The 18,885-nt window shown below is 44.5% G+C and overlaps 1 protein-coding gene across 10 annotated transcripts; it reads left to right on the forward strand.

The window, feature by feature from the left end:
- Positions 1-6,848: 6,848 nt before the first annotated feature.
- On the forward strand, positions 6,849-17,184 carry NCOA4 (nuclear receptor coactivator 4). 10 transcript variants are annotated; one of them, XM_084525339.1, is made up of 10 exons: positions 6,849-6,987; positions 10,095-10,248; positions 10,690-10,830; positions 10,954-11,042; positions 11,521-11,629; positions 12,228-12,299; positions 12,957-13,103; positions 13,319-14,323; positions 14,637-14,726; positions 15,400-17,184. In XM_084525339.1, exons 2-10 carry the CDS (start codon positions 10,108-10,110, stop codon positions 15,403-15,405), a joined length of 1,800 nt encoding a protein of 599 aa, XP_084381465.1. In that variant the 5' UTR covers positions 6,849-6,987; positions 10,095-10,107; the 3' UTR covers positions 15,406-17,184. The 10 variants fall into 10 exon arrangements, with proteins under 10 accessions (XP_084381465.1, XP_084381470.1, XP_084381472.1 ...); XM_084525344.1 differs by having other exon boundaries at positions 6,871-6,987; positions 12,960-13,103; XM_084525346.1 differs by having other exon boundaries at positions 6,871-6,987; positions 12,231-12,299.
- Positions 17,185-18,885: the final 1,701 nt, after the last annotated feature.

Here is an 18,885-nt window from a genome sequence, read left to right on the forward strand (position 1 = left end):
GTTCCTTTTATGTGTGTCTGTCCTGAAGTGGTTACTTTGTTGTGGCATAAGCCACAGAGGACAATTTGCATGTAGTGTTCACCAGTCCCATGCTCCATATCTGATCTGATGTCAAGTGTCTGATTTTGTCTTCATCAAAGTACAGCTCAAAATAAGATTATTTGTTCTGAGTGCCTTAGTCATTCAGGCAGCTTAAGGATTTATTTTCTCTCCAAAACAATTTTGTAAAGCAAACAAATTCCCATTGAGAAACCTTTTTTTTATACTGTAATACAGATATAGCGCAGAGCCTGTTTGAAGTGAAAGAATTGTCAAGAAACCTGTTGGTAACAAAAATAGTGTTTGTATCTATGGATTTCCTATGATTTGGGAAAGGTTTAAAATACAAGACATGTTAGTGCACACTTGGAAAAATCCCTACTCATCCGAATGTTAACTACGTGGATAAAATAAGTTGGTTTATTTGTATGGTGAATGCATGTTTTAAAAAAAAAAAAAATCACTGCATTTGGGTTCTTTTTTTTTAATTGAAATTCAATCAGGTTGTACTTACGTATTCTTCATGTTAGATCTCTGTTCAAATGTTAACTGTTGTAAATGTGAGTACTACCTCTGTTTTTGAATGCTTTCTAACTTAGGAAAATCAAAATCCATTTCATTCTACTTTATATATAAGTAGAAGGAAAACATGTTCTAGATTTATAGTTGAGTGGATCTATGCTAAATCTAGATGTTTGTCAAGCAAGGGTGAAATCGGAGTGTGTTCTTTTCTTGAGCCCATTTGAAAAACAGTTAAATTGGGCCTGCGTTTGGTACAAATCCTCAGTTTCCAGAACTGGCAACTTTAACACTTCTGCTATGGTGCTCTTTCTTTCCTTTGAAACATGGGAACAGCCACCTGCAAATGCAATGTTCCAGATATGGTAAGTCATCCCTGCACAGTAACTGATGTCTCTAGAAGGACTGAACTGTAAATGCTGCTTGATGGCTATGGGACTGATAATGGGCTGAGGTGCTTAGGTCAGTGGTTTAGCACAGACTGATGATATCAGTATGCTGATAAAACAGCTCTGAAGAAGTTATAATAATTAATTTCACTCAATTATTATAGTAACAAAGGAGGTATGTCACCATATTTACTGTTACTGTTCCCAGAGGAGAGGCCAAGACCTGTCAGACATTTGTCACTGACTGAGTTCATTATCTCACGTGTAATTTGAGGTCATCTGTGGCTATAGGATTAATAGCTGAAGTAGAGACTGCTTTTCTTAATGCTTTAAATAAAAACCTTTCATAGTTAATTCATTCAAATAAAATAAATAAAACTACCCTGAAGAGTTGCTTAGTCAGTGTAACACCAGTTCTAAAACCATTGCTTTTATTTATTCGGTCTTCTCTGGCAAGTTTAATTTGCTTTTGGCCTCGTGTTGCTGGAAGCGATCTTTCAGTTGCTAGCTGTTACAGCCTGGATCCTGAGCTGGTTCTGTTAAGAATGGCCACAAATCTCACCCTTTTTTTTCTCTTTTGCTTTAGGAACATCTGCGCTAGAATAAGCTTCACTTCTGGATGTAGCTTGAGAAATTGTGTCCTGTGCAGCTGAGCCAAAAGGCCCCACAGAGCAATGCTACTCCTGGTCTGCTCAGACTGGAGTGAGTGGGGAGGAAAATGCAATCAGCTGTCCTGTGCCCAGCTGTAACCACAGATGTTTCAGAGGAAAAAAAAGCATCTCTGCTGTATGGCCTGAGGAATGTATTTCTTCCTGATCGCTTCTCTGCTTATAGACAGTAAGAAATAATGGCAAGCTGGACTAATTGCATTATTGGATAGACATTTAGTCTTTTAAATCCAAAGCAGTAATGACCTGTCTGGAGACATGCTGAGGTAAGAGGCCTTCTGGAAGGATGTTATTCCTCGTTAAAGATGGAGTGATACAAACTGTGCAGCTTTGCTCAGGAGAAGCAATGTGTGGTGAGGTTAGAATAAAGCAGAGTCTCTGGGCAGAGACAAGACCAGGGGTCCTGGCTCCAAGCGTGGAGCAGGGCCAGGTGCCCTCCAGACACTGCTAGCCCCCTCTTTTGGGAGCTTTTCCAACTGTGAAATTGCAATGTTAATACTTCGTTGCCATCTGTTCCCTTCAGACATGTTGAGGTGATTAATTCGTCTTCCTAAGCCCCTTGAAAATGAAAGCAGTCTATTAGTGCTAAGTAATACTGTTAATTGGCAAAAGAGAGGGAGGCAGCATGTGGGTTTATGAGATGGAAATAAATCATTCTAATCAACTCCTGCCATACCAGTTAAATAACCTGGCTGCATCAGTCACTTGTGCCTTTCCCTTTTAGGACTCTAAGTGAGAAGGGGGAGTTTTGGTTTCTAAGCTGTCTTTTGTTTCCTGCTATTCACAACTATAGATCTGAAATGATGAAAACAACATGCCTATCGAGATTCTTTCCAAAGCCTTGTTATTTAAATAGGTCAAAAGATCCAGCTGGCTCTCTGCAAATAAGGAGACTAATGCCTGTGAGCCTCTGGGTAGAGCCCTGGGCAGCTCGTGTCCGTGGCTGAGAGATGGGGCAGTCAGTGGCAGCCCGCTCACCTGCCCTGCAAGGGGGCTAGCTCTAGAGAGCACCACATGGTTTGTGAAGGGGAAGAGATGGTTAAGTTGTATGGCTTAACGGGATTTTGTTCCTTTTCTCACTCGTAAAGAAGCTTGCAGCCAAAAATTCTGCCCTGTATAAAAATGGGTGTGCTCCTTATTCACCTATGTAAGCTTAAACAAGCATACCCATTTTGTGGGGCAACACCTCTATACTCCCCAAAAAATGGTGTTGCTGAGTTATTTCTTCTTCCAGAAGATGCTTTGCAGACAGGTCCTTGGAGAGGGGCTGAACTGTGAAGTCCTGGTGCAGGACTAAGTACCCCGTCTCTTGTGCTGACTGGCATCAAAGAAGGAAATGAGTGTTCAGCTGTTGGCACAGTCACTTGGGTGTCCAGCTTCCATCTTTCTGGGTCGCTGCAAATGCTGGGCCTTGAGTTGGCAGCCATCACATGTCCAAGGGCCAATGTGTTCAGATAGCAGAGTACTAAGCTGTAGCTTGTAAGTCTTTAGAAGCATTAATCCTATCAAATATGTGACCTAAACAGATGTCATCTATCTTATTATCAGCCTTTCAATACACTATAGCTACGCCACTCAGACAGCATGTGAAGGAAGCTTAGAAAACGCAGAGGAAAGCCCGAGCGAGGAAATGACGCTGCAAACCTCCATCCTGTTCCAACCACCTCCTGCTCACTTACTGGCAAAAAAAAAAAAAAAAAAAAAGGCAACTCCAACAACAATGCTGTTTGTGTAGCTGTGGCTCAGCAATGTAGTAAAGGAGAAATTTCGTCCCCCCTGCGGTTAAAGGTAGCATTATTTCACAAATCTGGGTCAGGAGCCTTCCATGAAGTATTGTGCAGTGATGCTGCTGGCCAGAACGCATCTCCTAGCTCCACCTGGTGCGCAGCCTGGCAGTACAGATCCACTCCTCCCCCCTTATGGTCCCTGCTTCTATCCTGCAACTTTAACTGTAAAGCAGAGATGGGTTCACAGCTCCCTGTGCAGTGAACCTTGCAGAAACACCCGTTTGTTTGTGCCTTCCAGTGCAAAACTGCTGACGAGCAGCTCTCTGCTGTGTGCTAAGCAGGCAGAACCATTGGGGCTTGGGTGGTGTGATCTGACCTGCGCTATACTGCCCTGACAGCAGGAGCTGGTATTTCGGGTCCTTCCCCTGCCACAGACACTTCACCATCAGTAATGATACATGCACAAAAAGTCAGTCCTTTCTCTCTTTGCAATAGCTGCAGATAATTTACTTGCCCTACTGCTAGCACTGGCTGTACTGCACATTTCTTCACCCCACATTGGGACTGAGCTGAAATCCCTGCATGCGTATCAGTTTAATGCTGCCCTGTGGTTGTGTTGTCTGGAAAACCCTACAAATACTATTGCCTCTGAGAATCCAATTTCATGCAAGCCTGTATATTAATTTGAATTTATGGTGTTATGGTTTATGTTATTCATTTCTTCCTTGTTTTCAGCGATCTGTATTTGCTAAGTGTTATGACTTTTCAGCATCAACCTCACTCTAACAGAATTATGGGTTAATTTAGTGCCATGCTGCTGTAGTGGCTTTCTTTAAAAGGATCTTGGAAAAATATAAGTGTTTCTGAAAAAGCAGAAGAGACCTGTTTTGACTGCATAATGTCTGTTGTTCAGCAAACCACTTCTGCCAAATAACAGCAAACCCTAGAGCATAGCAAAGCTGTCAGATAAAGCAGCCCTTGTGCCTTAAGCCTACGTTGGGATGCCTTTCCTGTTTCAGTTCTGGCTGGAGTGTTTGTATAAATGTGTGAGTGTGTATTTATAAATGCATATGAGGAAAACCTTACACAGCTGTTTCATTACAGTCTGAATCTGTGATAGATCTGAAGTAGGCTGAAGCTTTGTAAAAACCAGTTTTAGGTGAGTTAGATTTGTTTGACGTTGCACACTGTTCATATGCCTCCCTCCCTGCCTTTGTGAGCCTGTGGGTGCTGTGCATGAGTGCTGACAGAGCCCCTGCCCCCCAGGGCTGCAGAAAGCAGGTCCCCGGCTCTCTGCTGCCATCACCTCCCCGGCAGCCCCACTCCTGCCTTCCAGTACAGGTGCTGCTGTGGCGGGGGAACCCACCTGGGTCAGCTCCACGCCTTCCACACCCCCAGGAGCTGGATCCAGCCTTTGTGCTGCAGGCACCACGGCAGCAGTGTTCAGGGTGCTTCGTGTCTTCTCCTCAGGTTCTCATTCAAGATAGTCCATGTTTCTGTGAGAGAAACAACAACAATCTGGGTATTTTATGGCTCTGTGTGACATAAAGTATTTCTTTCAAGTGGGGACATGAAAATTGGAGACTCCTACCCAGTACCAGATGCTCTTCCCTGCATCATTTTCCTGGCTTTCTAGCTTTGCAGAAGCCAAATGTCTTTTGCCAAGACAATTAATTATAACCTAGTCAAGTTCATCCCTCCCAACCCTGCCATAACAAGCAGGAGGTAATGGATGATTGGAGAAATACACTGCGCAGGAGTACTTTTTTTTTTTAATGCTTTTTATATTTCTAATCTAGATGCAAAGTGAGTCTCTGGGAACAATGTTTCAGAGAAGATGTCCTGAGGCCACTGGAAACTTTGTGTTCGATAACTGGGCACAAAACTGATTGCTCACCCTTAGCCTGCCTCTGAGCCATCCTCAAAGCAGCCAAACGGAAAGCAGCTGTCCTGCCCTGTCCCCCCGTCTCCCAAACCAGGTAACTGCAGGGTGAAAAACACATGGGCTTGCAACCCAAAATGCAGCTCTTCAGGAAACTAGGTTCCTGAAATGTGAGCAGTGAGCTCTACACGCACATTGTAAGCTTCTCCATTGATGTTCTGACTTCTTAACTTCACAGCCTTTTTAACATCCCACGTGTGCTGTGTAGTTATTAAAAAATGACCATGTAGTTTATACAGGATGTTACAAAGGACTTGTTTACTCAACTCCTTCCTCGCTATTTTAAGTTGTTGGAGCCACTGAGTCTGGGATCAGTGAACCACTGTTGGGGTATGCCTTTGCTTATTGAATGTATTTCTCTGTATTTTAGACTGGCCAGCACACTGTGGCAGAGAGTATTTTCAGCCAAATGCCACAGGGACAATTCTGTCAGGCGCTGAAGCAAAGCAGTAGTCCTGGCCTTGGAAGTCTAGCTACAGGTATGCACTGCCTTTATGACAATTTTTCAGTGACACAAATAGTGTGAGTTGGAAGTGGCTGCTGTTGAACCAGTTACTGATAAATAATAGATCATGTGAGCAAAGTTTTGTCTGGCTTTGGGCCATGCCTGCTTACACTGAAGATGTGGTCAAACCTATTCTAGTCCTACAAAACACATACAGGAATTCCTCTCATTTGTAAAGCATGGTGAGTAGCACTCTGTACACATCATATCTGAACTGAGGGTGCTTTCCAGTTGGTAACTGGGAAGATGTAATTTCTGGCCATCAAAGAATCTCCTGTATCTGCAGAAGCTTATGTGTGTATGAAGTGGTCACAGAGATGTTTCTACCAGCTGAAGCTTCGGAGGCTTTCAGGAGAGAAAAATTAAAGGGGGAAAAAAAAGGCAGATCAAGTTGGGTGAGGATTAAAATGACTGTATTGGCGGTTTTTACTTTCATTACATAAGTGAAGTATGTGTATAAAGTACACACGTACTTCCCTCGACCATTTGGGACTGTCAGCTGCTGCCTGCCCAGGACCAGCACTGGGGGACAGCTGGGGATGGACGTGTGTGAGGCTGCTAGAAGGGGATGAGGCGCAGGCCCCAGGGGCAGACGCTTTCCTCTTTGCCTGCAATGATGCCTTTTCTCTAATTTCTGCTGTGCTGTGGGTCCACTGCGGCTGCCCTATCCTGTCTGTCGGACAGCCATGGTGCCAGCTCAGCTTAATAAAAGTAAATTATGTTATGGGGTGCTGTCAACACAGCTGGTTCCCTCAGATTACTGCCATTATTGAAGGACGTCTGGTCTAACTGAGTGCCAGAAACATTCTTTTAGAGGCTGTGCATAAGCCCTGTCCCATTTGCGAAGAAAATCGCTGTAGCAGCGAGCGTTCCTCAGGTGCCGTGGTGGGGCTGGTGCCGAGGCACAGGGTGCAGCAGGACGCTCTCTGAGACCCCGCTCCCTCTTCAGAGGGGGCAGCGGGGCTGAACCCCCGCCCGTGCTGCCGTCGCCCCGTGGGGCTCCGCCTTCGTCCCCTCACCGGCCCCGCCGCCATTTTGTGTCCCCTCGGCTCCGCGCCCCGCCCGGCGCTGCAGCCGCTCCGCCGCGCCGCCAGGGGGCCGAGCGGGGCGGGTTGGGGCGGGGCTCTCGCGAGAGCGGCCCGGGGTCGCCGTTGAGCCGCGGCGCCGCCAGCCCGAGGGAGCGCTCCGCGGCAGCACGGTGAGGGACGGGACGGGACGGGGGGAGCCCTGCGCGGGGCCGGGGGGCTGCGGGTGCCGCCGGCCTCGGGACTCAGGGGCGGGCTGGGCCGGGAGGCGGTGGGCAGCGGGGAGCCCCCGGGAGGCGGTGCGCGGCCGGGTGGCTCGGGCACAGCCCGGCGGCCGTCTGCAGGGGTAGCTCCCCGCCGCGGGGTAGGGCCCCTCCGGAGCGCTGGGGCTGAGGCTCGGGCAGGGCCGTGCCGCTCCTCGCCGCGCTGCTTCGGGTTCTCGCCTGCTGCCCAGCGCCGCAGCTGGCTGCCCGCAGAGGGCCCGGCTCCCAGCCCCGCAGCACGGCACCCCCCGGCTGAGGCTCCGCACAGGTAGGCCGTCTGTGGCGTTGGCGCCGTGCTCGGAACGGCGCTTGTTATTTTTGGATTGAAATGGAAATTTCTGAGATTCGGCTCTTATGCCTACGGTGCTTCGCTCCTTGACCGCAGCTCCCACGCGCCCACCCCGGGATGGTCCTGACGAGGAGCTCCTGGTTTGGTGGGGCGGTGTGGGAGCGAAGAGGGCCTTCGGGTCAGACAGGCCAGCTGGTGGGAAACCACATGAAGCCCGGGCGGTGAGCCCTCGGGAACAGCCTGGCCCTGGCAGCTCAAAGAAATCATTCCGTATTATAAATAGTCTCTTAAACGCGAGTTTTGTTCGGGGCAGCCTCCTGGTAAGGGCTCGGGAAGGTCATCTTTTTGAGGGTTTGCACTGTGCATTGGCAATGGAAAACAAGGATCTTTTCAGCAGCAGCAGGGGTGGCTGTGCTGGAAGTGAGAAGCCAGGAAAAGCAGTTTCTGCCGGCCTGTCAGCAAGCCGTGTGGGAAGAGAGGTTGTCCTCTGCTCCCAGCTGCACCGTGCATAATTACAGCCTTAGAAAACAATTTCTGGCCAGGAGGTTGAGCTACAAAGAAAATCAAAAGATCCCAAGGCTGAGATTATGCAGAGCATTAAGGGGGGTGAAGCTGTCAGCACCAGGTTTAGCTGAAGGGGTTTTGTAATACCAGCGCTCCACTGAAGTTTTTGGGTACTGAGAAACAGCCAATTTTTTCTCCCCTCCCCTGTAAAGACAAGTATTTTATGAGCAGCAATTACATTATCTTCAAGCCTTGTTCAGGCGTGTTGTTGTTTTCTAGCCCCAACTTCTCCCCCGATTACGTGCAGGGAGGCGTGCTGCCTTATCAGCCGGTGGGGCTGCCGGCTGAGCCCTGTGCCTCTGGGGCCGCCGGTGGTGTTGGGGGCGGCACAGCGGGGCCTCACCGCGTCCCAGGGGACGGGAGAACTGAACCGAGGAGCCAGATCTGGCTGTTGGCTTCGGCTGGGACGCTGCTCGCAGTGAAAGAACGGCCATTTTAGGGGGGCTGCAGGGAGGCTCCGGTGGTGCCAGAGAGAGGCTCATGCACAACAAAGAGGAAAAAAAGAAAGTATTTTCAGAGATCATATGGGGACCGTGTGGGAGTTTCTTAAATTTACCTGTGCCAGGATGAAGTTGCTAATCTACATTGTAAAAACTGAAGCAGCTTGTCTTCAGGCATCCTGCAGAATTCCCCTGTGACATAAATTCAGAAAATGCTTACATAGCAGTGCGGTATACTTTGCTCGGACTTGGCATTTGTAGATACACGCATAACGTCATTTGCATGACAGCCCTTTAAGTGCATTATTTATGCTGTAAGTAAACAAGGCAATTGCTTTCAGCCTTTCAGACTTTGACTGTGGTTGTTGCACAAGAATATAATCAAAAAAAATATATATATTTTTTATTTTGAGTATACAACACCTTTGAATATATCTTGTGTCATTCTTTTCTTGGCTGGGTATCTCCCTGACTTTGTGGTAATAATTTTAGATTACTTCTGAGAGCTGGGCTCCCACTTAGGTTTTCCTGCAGGATGTACGTCAGACAGTGGATATGTATTTAAGCATTTGGATCGTACAGGTACAGCCATCCAAAACAAGAGGGGCAAGAAGCAGCTCTGTTGGTTCATGTTGTATTTTTCGTGTTGTATTCATGTTGTAAACTGCAATTTTTGGATTGCAGTTTGTGCAGTTGTGGAGTTTGGCAGTTGCGGACTAACTAGCTGCTCAGTAACATGAGCTCTGTGGTCTTGTTGTATTGGAAATACTCTTTGAGTTACCTCCAGTGGGGTGGTGAAATCTGTAAAGTACTTTGATTGATAGATGTAAACCTCTTAATTCTGCTGATTGTTTCCATAGCTGTTATTGCTGAGTTTTAACATTTTAAATGGGGTGTTTTCTATAAATCTTAAGTTCAGAGATACTGTGAAATTCTTCAGGGATCCTGTGAAACTGAACAGGAGAATTGAAACTCTGGGGTAACAAATACCCATTGTTTAGAAAACATGTTTTTAACGGTTCTTCCCATTTTTGGCTTAAAATCTGTATTTATTTTTTTCCCTTATTTCCAAAATCCTTACTAGCATAACTTCTTAGAAATTTTGTATCTGAGCCCTGTTGAGGATATGCTGAAGCTAAGAAAGTTACTAAGGCTGTGACCATAACAAAAATAATGGGCAGCCACAGTAAGTTTTGGCCTTTGCAGCTTAGTAAAAAGAGTGGTCTTTGTGTCAGTGCTTGGTTTTTGAGCTGATCAGACTGTGTAAGAATTTTCTTATTTATGAGGGAATTTAAGGGAGCTGATTAAATTGCCCGCAGGTGAAAAAAGGATGACTCAAATAGTGGCTGCCACTTGCCAGGCCATTCTTCCCAGCTTCTGCAGCTCTGCTGAGCCCTGCTCGGATCAGCTCCTGAGTGCTGGAGTCTGCTGGCTAGGCACAAATGCCAGAGGAATGTGAGCAGCTGGGAGGATTGCCTAAGCTCCTGTGGTTGGACCTGTTGTCAAGAATCTGTTGGTTTTCCTGTGGTTGCGTAAATTCCCTGGGCAAAGGCATTTCTAGAGACCGGTTTCAGTTGCACAGAAAGCTTCCGTCGGTGTAGGGTCTTAGGCTGTTTTGTTCACCTTAATAGCGAAGCAGTGCAGATGGTTCTTCATGTGATGCCCTTCTTCTTCCCTTAAAGAGGAATAGAAACTATTAAGATTTTTTTTTTGTCCTATTTTAGGAATACTTTAAGAATGAGTCCACCACAAGATAGAAGTAGAAATTCCTGCAGCAGCGAGCCACTGGCAAAGTGCCTTCAAGCAAAGAAGGACTTGGAAGCAGCTATATCTGGAATTGTCAAGGCTGAGCAACAGATTAAAGAGAACTGGCGGGAGGTAATTTTTAATTCATTAGAATGCATTAATAACTAATATGACTTTGATGACAGTTTTAATTGCTCTAGAGTACTTTATCATATAATGATGATATGAAATCTCCCTAGAGACAGGCAAGTATCATGGTGTGTAACTTGGGTGTGTTTTTGATAAAGTTACTCCTGTGCTACCAGCTTAGGCACGCAGAATTCTCTGTAGCTGTTGGCTGAAACATCAGAAAAGAGAGAGATTGCAAACAGCCCTGTTATTTGATACTCCTTCAGAGGTAGCCTTGGAACTTGCACTGCCTTGTGAGTCATGTGCTGCGGGCAACTGTGGTTAGCGTTTGAGAAATAAATGGGTACAGAAATACCACTTCTCTGTGGCAAATGTTTTGTAATTAGTACAGTATATGCTTGTTGTGTGACAGATATTACAGAAGTGGTGCCTGTTGCCTTACAGGTAAAAGCTAAGATTCACAGCCACATAAGTCGCCACCTGGAATGCCTGCGCAGTCGTGAAGTTTGGCTGTTCGAGCAGGTAGACCTGATCCAGCAGCTGAAAGAGGAAGCATTGCAGCAGCAAGCTCAGCAGCTGTATTGGGTAAGATCTGGCTGCAAATTGATTTTGTTGCACTGGGATTTTTAAATAAATTGTCTCTGCAAGTATTTTCTCCATTGTAACTTGAGAAGCGAAAGCAGTAATGTGTGTTTTGTCTTTGTGCAGTATTTGGGACAGTTCAATTGCCTTATTCATCAGCTGGAGCGCTCCTACAGTAACGAACTAGCAAACCAGATTTCAGTGTGTCTGGAGAGGTAAATATTGTCTCTGCAAGCTAGCATAATTGGTATTTATTTTGACTTAAGAATTTAATCCAGTTTGTGTATTCTAGGAGAACTAATAATAGATCTAATTCATAATAGTTAGTTCCTAGAAGTAAGATCTTTAAAGCAGTCTGAAGTATGATTCCTCTCATCTTTATCAGATTGAAAAACCCAAAACAGAACCATGAAAAGCAGTGGGCTCGGACGTGCAGACTTTTTCAAATATTAACTGTTGAAATGTGAAGGAAAAACTTGTGTTTTGTTGGCTGTTTACTTTCTTCATGGTTTGTGAACAGGCATCTCCCTATTTTTGTGCAAACGGTAAAAATCTTTTAGTTAATTAGTGCCAAATCACTTTGGAAACCTTCTTATGAAATAACAGACTGATTTCCCAAAACATGACAGATGACATGTAGAAGGTTGCAATTTTCTTTTTAACATTTCTGTAACTACCATCTTATTTTTTCAGACTGGAGAGTCTTACTCTTAAACCAGAGGAGTCTTCTGTCCTGAATTTTGAGGCTGACACATCCTACCTTCGCCAGGCTATTACCTCATTTGGTTCAATTAAAACAATGGTAAGCATCAAGACTTTTCCTGGACTGCAATACTTCATACACACACAGATATGTGTATATATAGGCAGTATTGCAATATATGCCAAGTAGTATTTCCACTTTCAGTCAGAGCTTGAATAAATCTTGTGTACAAGTCATGTAGTTCTAGCTATGTAATATATACACGGTGGTTTATTAATTATGCACCTAATTGTGATTTTCACTGAGCTTAGATCTAGTTTTGTATATGTTACTTCAATATTTTGGCAGAGACAGAGGGAATTATGGTTCCAGCAAATGAAAACTGATGATAATATTTTCTTTAGATGTTAATACTTACATTGTAGAAAGCTGTCTGTGATTTATAAATGTTTTGGGATTCTTACGTAAGTAGTGTATCTTCTGTATTATTGGAGATAATTCTCTTAAAAGGCAGTAGAGTGGGAGCAGTATTTTTAGAGCAAATCTTTGTGTTTTTTTTTTAAATATTGAGAAAATGATTAGCTACAAAGAGCTGACCAGCTGCAACTGCGCTTTGCTTCTGCTTCATTGTAGAAATCATCCTTGAAACTGGACAAAATTGAGATTTAAATTGAATTTCACTCTTCTTTCCTTATAGCAGACCTCAGAGAGAGAGAATGCTTCTCCCTGGTTCCCAGGGCAGAATTTTCCCCTAGTGAACTGTGAGCAGGTAAGATTAGGACTTGTATCTGTGAACGTTTCACTGTAAGCAATGGTAAAAGGAGAACTCACGCATAGTATGTTAGCTGGCTTGAGAAATGACTTTTGTTCGTTCAGACGTTTGAGCAGCCAGTAGCAGTTGCTGTGGTAAGCATTAGTAATCTGCTGTTCTAGCTGCTCCAGGAGCAGACATGCAAGGAGATACATGAATGTGAATTTGGAGTTTGATTGTCAGTCCAAATATTTTAACTGAATGTTGTCACATCAGGACTTGGAACTATCCAATGAGGTTTAATCCAGGAGTTCACAGGAAACAGGATGTTGGGCTCTGCTCAGAAACAGTGTCAGTGAAGATTCAGAGGGTAGCAAATTAGTAACAGGAATTGAGGTCAAAAGGAGTGTTACGGCTGGATTATGCATCAGACCTGTGCATTGTAGAAGTTGTCTTTTCCTTTCTTATCGTTCCCTCTCTGAATAATCTAGGATCACAAAACAAGTCATACAGGTGATCGAAGATCTTTTTTTGTTGTTGTTGTTTTAACTAGAAGGAACTTTGGGTTTTTCTTTTGGTTCAGAAATACTGATGTGAGGTATTGCTCGTTTTGATGTTCACCATCAGTTGCCTCAGCAATTACACACTTCCATAACCAAGAATGCTTTTTACCAGCAGAAAACATTGTGTGGGACAGTGGGTGCCTCGCTTGCTGACTGGTTACTTGGAAGCAGACCTGTGGGTGTTTGCCAGGCTCCATATGTTCCCAGCACCAATCTTGAAGAATGGGTTACCCAGAAATGCGTGTCGGAACCCAGCCAGGTACGCCTTTTATGCACTAATCTAGTTTAATAAAGGGGACAGTGGTTAGAGATGCAGCACAGTGGGAATTAGATCTTCATTAATTCTCTTTACTCTGCCTCATGCTCCAGTAATACTTCTGCACGTACCAGAATATTCTATGATAAAATTGTGGCAACAGGTACTGAACGTTGTCTTTTAGTGCTAATAAATGCATTTTGATGTGTTTTTACTAGGATTTAAGTTCTCCCAAAGTCTGTTATTTTGAGCAAGCCTGGGGAAATCTGAAAGATTTGGAAAACTGGCTCCTGCAGAATCAACAGCACAATGTTGCTGGGAAGGCAGATTCCCCTGCTTGCAAGGACTCCACCTCTACTTTCAACTCATCCTTTTCCATGGAAAAGGTGGAGGAGTTGGAATGCCTGGAACAAGAAGAGGTGGACCTTTCTGACTGGCTGCTTACGCCTGTGGTGGAAAATGGAAGTAGTGCTTCAGATGAGAAATGGAAGTATGAATTCAAACCTTTTAGGGAAGAATTTAATATGAATGATTGGCTCCTCAAAGGTGAAACGTGCACCAGTTGTTGTGTCAGCCAGGTCAAAAGCGTGGAAATTGAGAACCTGGGAAACCTGAAGTGCCTGAACGAGCATCTTGATGGAAAGAAATCACCCACTACATCTGCCGTAAATGCTTGGCTTCTTCAGCATCCTCAGGCCCCTTTCAAAGTGGAAGATGTGTGCAAAGCTAATGAGCTATGCACCAGCTTTTCAGAATGCGTCTGTGATGAAAACTGTGGAAAAGTGGCTCTATGTAAATGGCTTCTGAAGAAGGAAGGGAAGGATAAAAACGGAGTTCCAGTAAGCCAGAAAGCTGTACCAAACCCTGAGCATGAGAAGACAAAGTCCCTTGCCAACACCTGGCTTAACCCCTCACAGCAGCTCGCAGGGGAGCCTGTTAGCGTAGAGAAAGTGGATTATTCAGCAGAGATAGCAGAACCATGGAAAGTGCTGCTTGAAAGGCCTCTGACAAGCTGGCTAGCCAAGTCTGAGCACAAAACAGAAAGTGCAGAAGAAAAGGCAAGCAGGGAAAAAGCGAATAGTTTCAAGAGTCCTTTTGTAGACCTCTTGGCTCCATTCCACCTTCCCTTGAACGTAAATAGTTGGGTGTTGACTTCCAAGAACCTAGAAAATGCTAACCCACCTCCAGTGGAAGATAAATGGCTCCTACGCAAGAAAGCACAAGTGAGCATGCTCCTAAGTTTTTGCTACTGCTGTGTTTTAAGCTCTTTTAGTGTTTTCAGCAATTATTACTTAAATAATTAAGTAGATGAGGCCAGTGTTTAACATACAGAAAGAATTAATTCTGAAGTGTCTTAACTAAAGTAGTCTTAACTAAAATGACGTTAGTCTGAAATGAGTCTTAAATGAAGAAGGTATTAATCTCAAAGGCTCAGGATTCAGTTTTATTTTCTTTATGAATGCCTGACAGAATTTGAAGAGGCACTAGCATGTCTTTATGTGTAGCTATCAGTAATTAAAGTGATTTCTTTTCCAGGAGTTTGGCCTTCCTACAGTTTGTGACCTTTTTGCCTGTATGAAGCTCAATGGAGATAACGAAAAATGGCTGTATCGCACTCCTTTACAGGTAGGATACACAGAATGAGTACCTGAGCCTAAACATAAATTGGGTACAGAACAGAGGAGGCAGCAGCTTTCATCTTCAGAGATCTATAGAAATGGTATTTAACAGCATCAAGATCAAAAAAGGACTAGATGTAGAACTTAGTGACATGGTTTAATGGATTTGGCAGTGCTCGGTTAGACTGGGCTAGCTGATTTAGAGGTCTTTTCCAGCCTAAATGATCTCTGTGGTTCTGTAAAACTTCCTTCCCATGCACCTTCTTAGCAGCTTGGGCCATTCTGTTTTGTTCACTACTCCTCTCTTGATTCCAAGCCAGGAAGGGAAGTTGACTAGATCACAATTAAACATTGATATTTGGTGAAATCTTGGTAACTTCTGTTGTAACTAAAACATGTAATTCATCTCTAAACGTCTAGGCGACTTCTTTCTTATTTTGGTAGTGTATTTGCACCATGTTTGTCCTCTCTGCCAAGATTAACTCTTAATCGTTGTTCTTAAAAATGACAAAAGGCATTCTTCTTAGCAAGCAGGTGTTAGCAACCCCTACAAGGCAAGATACCGAGTTCTAGAAACTGTTCTAGATTTTTTTCTAGTGTCTTATACGTGCTTTTTCCAGAACTACTGTTTTCTGTGTGTCATAGATTGAAAAGAATAATCCTATTTTAAATTTGTTTAGATGTGAAGAACTGGAAGCACTGAAACTGTCCCCTTCCTGCTGATCAATCGCACATCACACTGAGTGACTGCAGCCAGCTGATTTCTTGTGTTTGTGTTTGGCCATCTGCTTTTTCTTCTAAAATTATAGCAAAAAATATAGGAGTTATGATGCAGAAGATGCCTCTTTGTTATGATTAATTCTGAAATGTACACCCACTGAGCATAAGCAATCTGAAACTATAGAGGTATTAGTAAATTCGTATCTGTTCTGGGACTACATGAATCTTCTTGTAATGGATCGTCAATTGAAGTATACTGAAGCCAATGCAAGTATAAAGCAGAATCTCTCTGGTGCTGTCAAATGTCCACCTTTGGCATCAACTTCAGAAATGTTGCATTTACTTTCAGCTGCTACAACTTTGATGTGGGTTGGGTTCCAGCTTATTGGGGTTGTGAGGTAGCTTAGGCTGTCTTTGGAAGCATTTTTTTTTTTATTGAGCAGTTGTTTACTATAAAGGTTTTGTTTGCATCGTGTATCACTGTCTCCCAGCTGAGTATGTGTAGTCTACATTTTGAAAAATACATGAATGTGTGGGACCTGACACAAGACAGGAGACTTGGAAACATAGTTCTAAAAGAAAACTTTCTTGCAACTTTTTGAGCCAGTCAGAGGACAGGGTAGACATGGGTTTGTCAAAGAAATAGGGCAAAGTTGGATTGATGGGCTTTTCTAGAGTATTCACTTTCAAGCATCAGTAGATCCAGAACCTACTGTGTCCCCAGCCTTCAGTAACTATTTGAATTTCCCTGGAACAGCTGTAAAACGAAACGTGTATGTTTCTGGTAGTTTTAGATAATTCAAAATGAACTTCTGTTGACTAAGCCACTGGAAAACAGGCATCTTGGCCACATGGCGCTTAATGGTAATACTTGGGGAATCAGATGCTTTCTCATCAGATCGATGTTTTAATTGGGAAGCACTAACTCAGCAAACTGTGGATCCCACTGTCTGTTCCACTGTAATGTTGTAGCTGTGGAATTCTATTGTTGTGCATATAAAAGTGGGGTTCCAATAATTCTGATCCTTATAGCTGTGGACATATGAACACTATATTTAACCTTTTGAGTCCATAGGAAAAAAAAAGAAGTCAGATAGAAATGTGGATCACATCTGTCAGTTTGCATGAAAAAACTGTTAAGTTTTGTAGTTTCTGGTACAGCTTCCACTCTCTTTACTCTTAATGACTACAGAAAATAGCTCCCCCTCTTCCCCGTCACTGAAGCCTGCCTGAAAATAAAAGTGATTTAAATTCTTTGCAATGCTGTAGAAAAGAAACTAGCAAGATCCAACACGTGACCACATTCCTGTCTAATAACCTGTGTATTTAAGTTTTGAGACGGGTACACTGCACATCTGCAAGTAGACCCCAAAAGGGCTTAACATCAGCGGACCACTAGAGGCTTGTATGTTAATAGTTGGGGCTTGCTCCTGAAAGCAGAAAGATGGTTTTGAAGTTCCTTTTCCCCTTTGAACGTGTCCTTGTTGCTGCACAGGAAGACCGCACTGTGACTAACTCCAATAATAGCCTAATTTGATTAGCAGTTGAACTTACTGAAGGTGACCGAAGTGCAGCCCACCTCCTGTCATTCCTTGTAGTCCTCATTGTGTGCTACCTTGTCAGTTTCATTGTAAGCCTTTCAGACTTGGGGTATGTATTCCTTTACTTATTAACTGACTTATCACTAATTGATATTTATGTAAAACATCGATTTAGTCTTTTCCATTAAAAATAATTGCAGCCAAGGTGTGTGATACGGCTTCTTTGTAAGGTGGGTAACAAAAGAGCGCCGAGGAGACTTGCCTGGTTAACGTATGCTTGGAGGCTGCCACAGCAGTGCACCCATCCCAGAGCAGGGCTCACGGCTTAGTTCTCTGTGTGGCTGCTGCCCACGTGGCCGTGCAGTCAGCTTTCCTAGCCAGGGAGCCCTGGTGCACTCATGGTGGGCAGCCTCCTGTTGGCCTGCGCTGGGACAGAAGGCCTTGGGACACTCAGCTGGTAGGGCTACAGCACCCGGCCTTTATTCAGGTGCTGCAAGAGACAGATTTAGACAGAATGGTGCGTTTGAGTCTTACTGCCCTGAGTATTTAAGGAGGATTTATGGATTTTTTTGTTCTAATGTGTTCCAGTCCTCTTCTGTGGCTGGCAAATATACCTTGTCTGGCTGCCAAGTTAGTCCTTCTCTAGCTCTTATGCTGTCCTTGTATTTGAATATCAGACTGACATATTTTATTTCTCCTTTGAGGATTTTCTATTCCTTTAAGCTGCTCTGTACCCTGAAGAGAACATTCTTGTGAGACAACACGCAGCTGGGCCTGGCAGCCTTCCAAACAGGATAGCCTGAATTTCATTTGTGGGTGTGTGCACATATACGCACGTTTTCTTCCAGATGTACTAGAGCTAGCCTTAGAAGCAGCTATGTGTGGAACTCCTCAGCATGAAGGCTGAATGTACAGCTTTCAGAGACAAGGCATAAATAGTTCACACAAGACAAAGTAGCAGGAGCAGAGAACACTATTTGTGGCTTCACAAGTATTTGGAGAGGCTTTTTTTGAGTGAGCTGAGATTATTAGTGATGCCTCCTACTGAGGAAGAGGGGTGCTCCAACACCCAATTCCACAGCTGTTCCAGGTCCATAGGGAGGAAAAGAAACCTCCCCTCCTCCCTTAAGTGTTGCATTTCCCTAACGAATGGAGACTCTAACTAGCTTCTGTGCAAAATGACCCACCCGCTCTGCGACCGCATAGTGCCTGCTGGCGAAAGCAGGGAGCAGCAGCTCTGGGCGGGGGGACAAGAGCCTGGTCCAAGCCTGCTGCATCCCGGCACCAGGGCTGCTCGAGGGGCATTACACATGGCTCCTGGGGGGATGTAAGCCCAATGTTAAGAACACCGAGAGCACTGAAACAGGCTCTAGTACCCTCTGGAGTCACTGTGGTGCCTGGCATGCAGGAGCACCACTGCTCGCAGTACACAAGGCCCCATTTAAAGCATACCAATTTCCTAACTGTCCTGCTTTGCTGAGGAAGTTGAGCTTGCTGGGCCATGCCTAATGATTTTTCAACAACTTCTCTCCAGCTGTAAGAGAACTCACTTGCTGAAAGGGAATAGTGAAAGAGGAGTTTGCCTTGCTCCATTCCTCAGGCTACACGAAAGCAGCTTTACAAAATTCATCCAGTTTTCCCTACACCTGTTACCTTAGACTCCCTCACTTGCTGCCACAGCACGGAAAGGTGCCGTAAATCTATCAGAACTCTATCAGCAGAACTTGATGCTGTGACTGGCACAGCAAGCAGATAAAACAGCGCCCTTTGGGACAGCTGAGACCTCTGGTGCCCACAATTTTGTAATTCTCCATGGGAGGACTATGGCTTGCTAACCGAACCCTACATTTGCACCTTGCTTTTACTTCCTTTTACTCCTACTGAACTCAGGTGCGCTTTTGGTCA

The sequence above is a fragment of the Aythya ferina genome (assembly GCF_964211825.1).
Source record: "Aythya ferina genome assembly, chromosome: 7".
Lineage (NCBI taxonomy): Eukaryota > Metazoa > Chordata > Aves > Anseriformes > Anatidae > Aythya > Aythya ferina.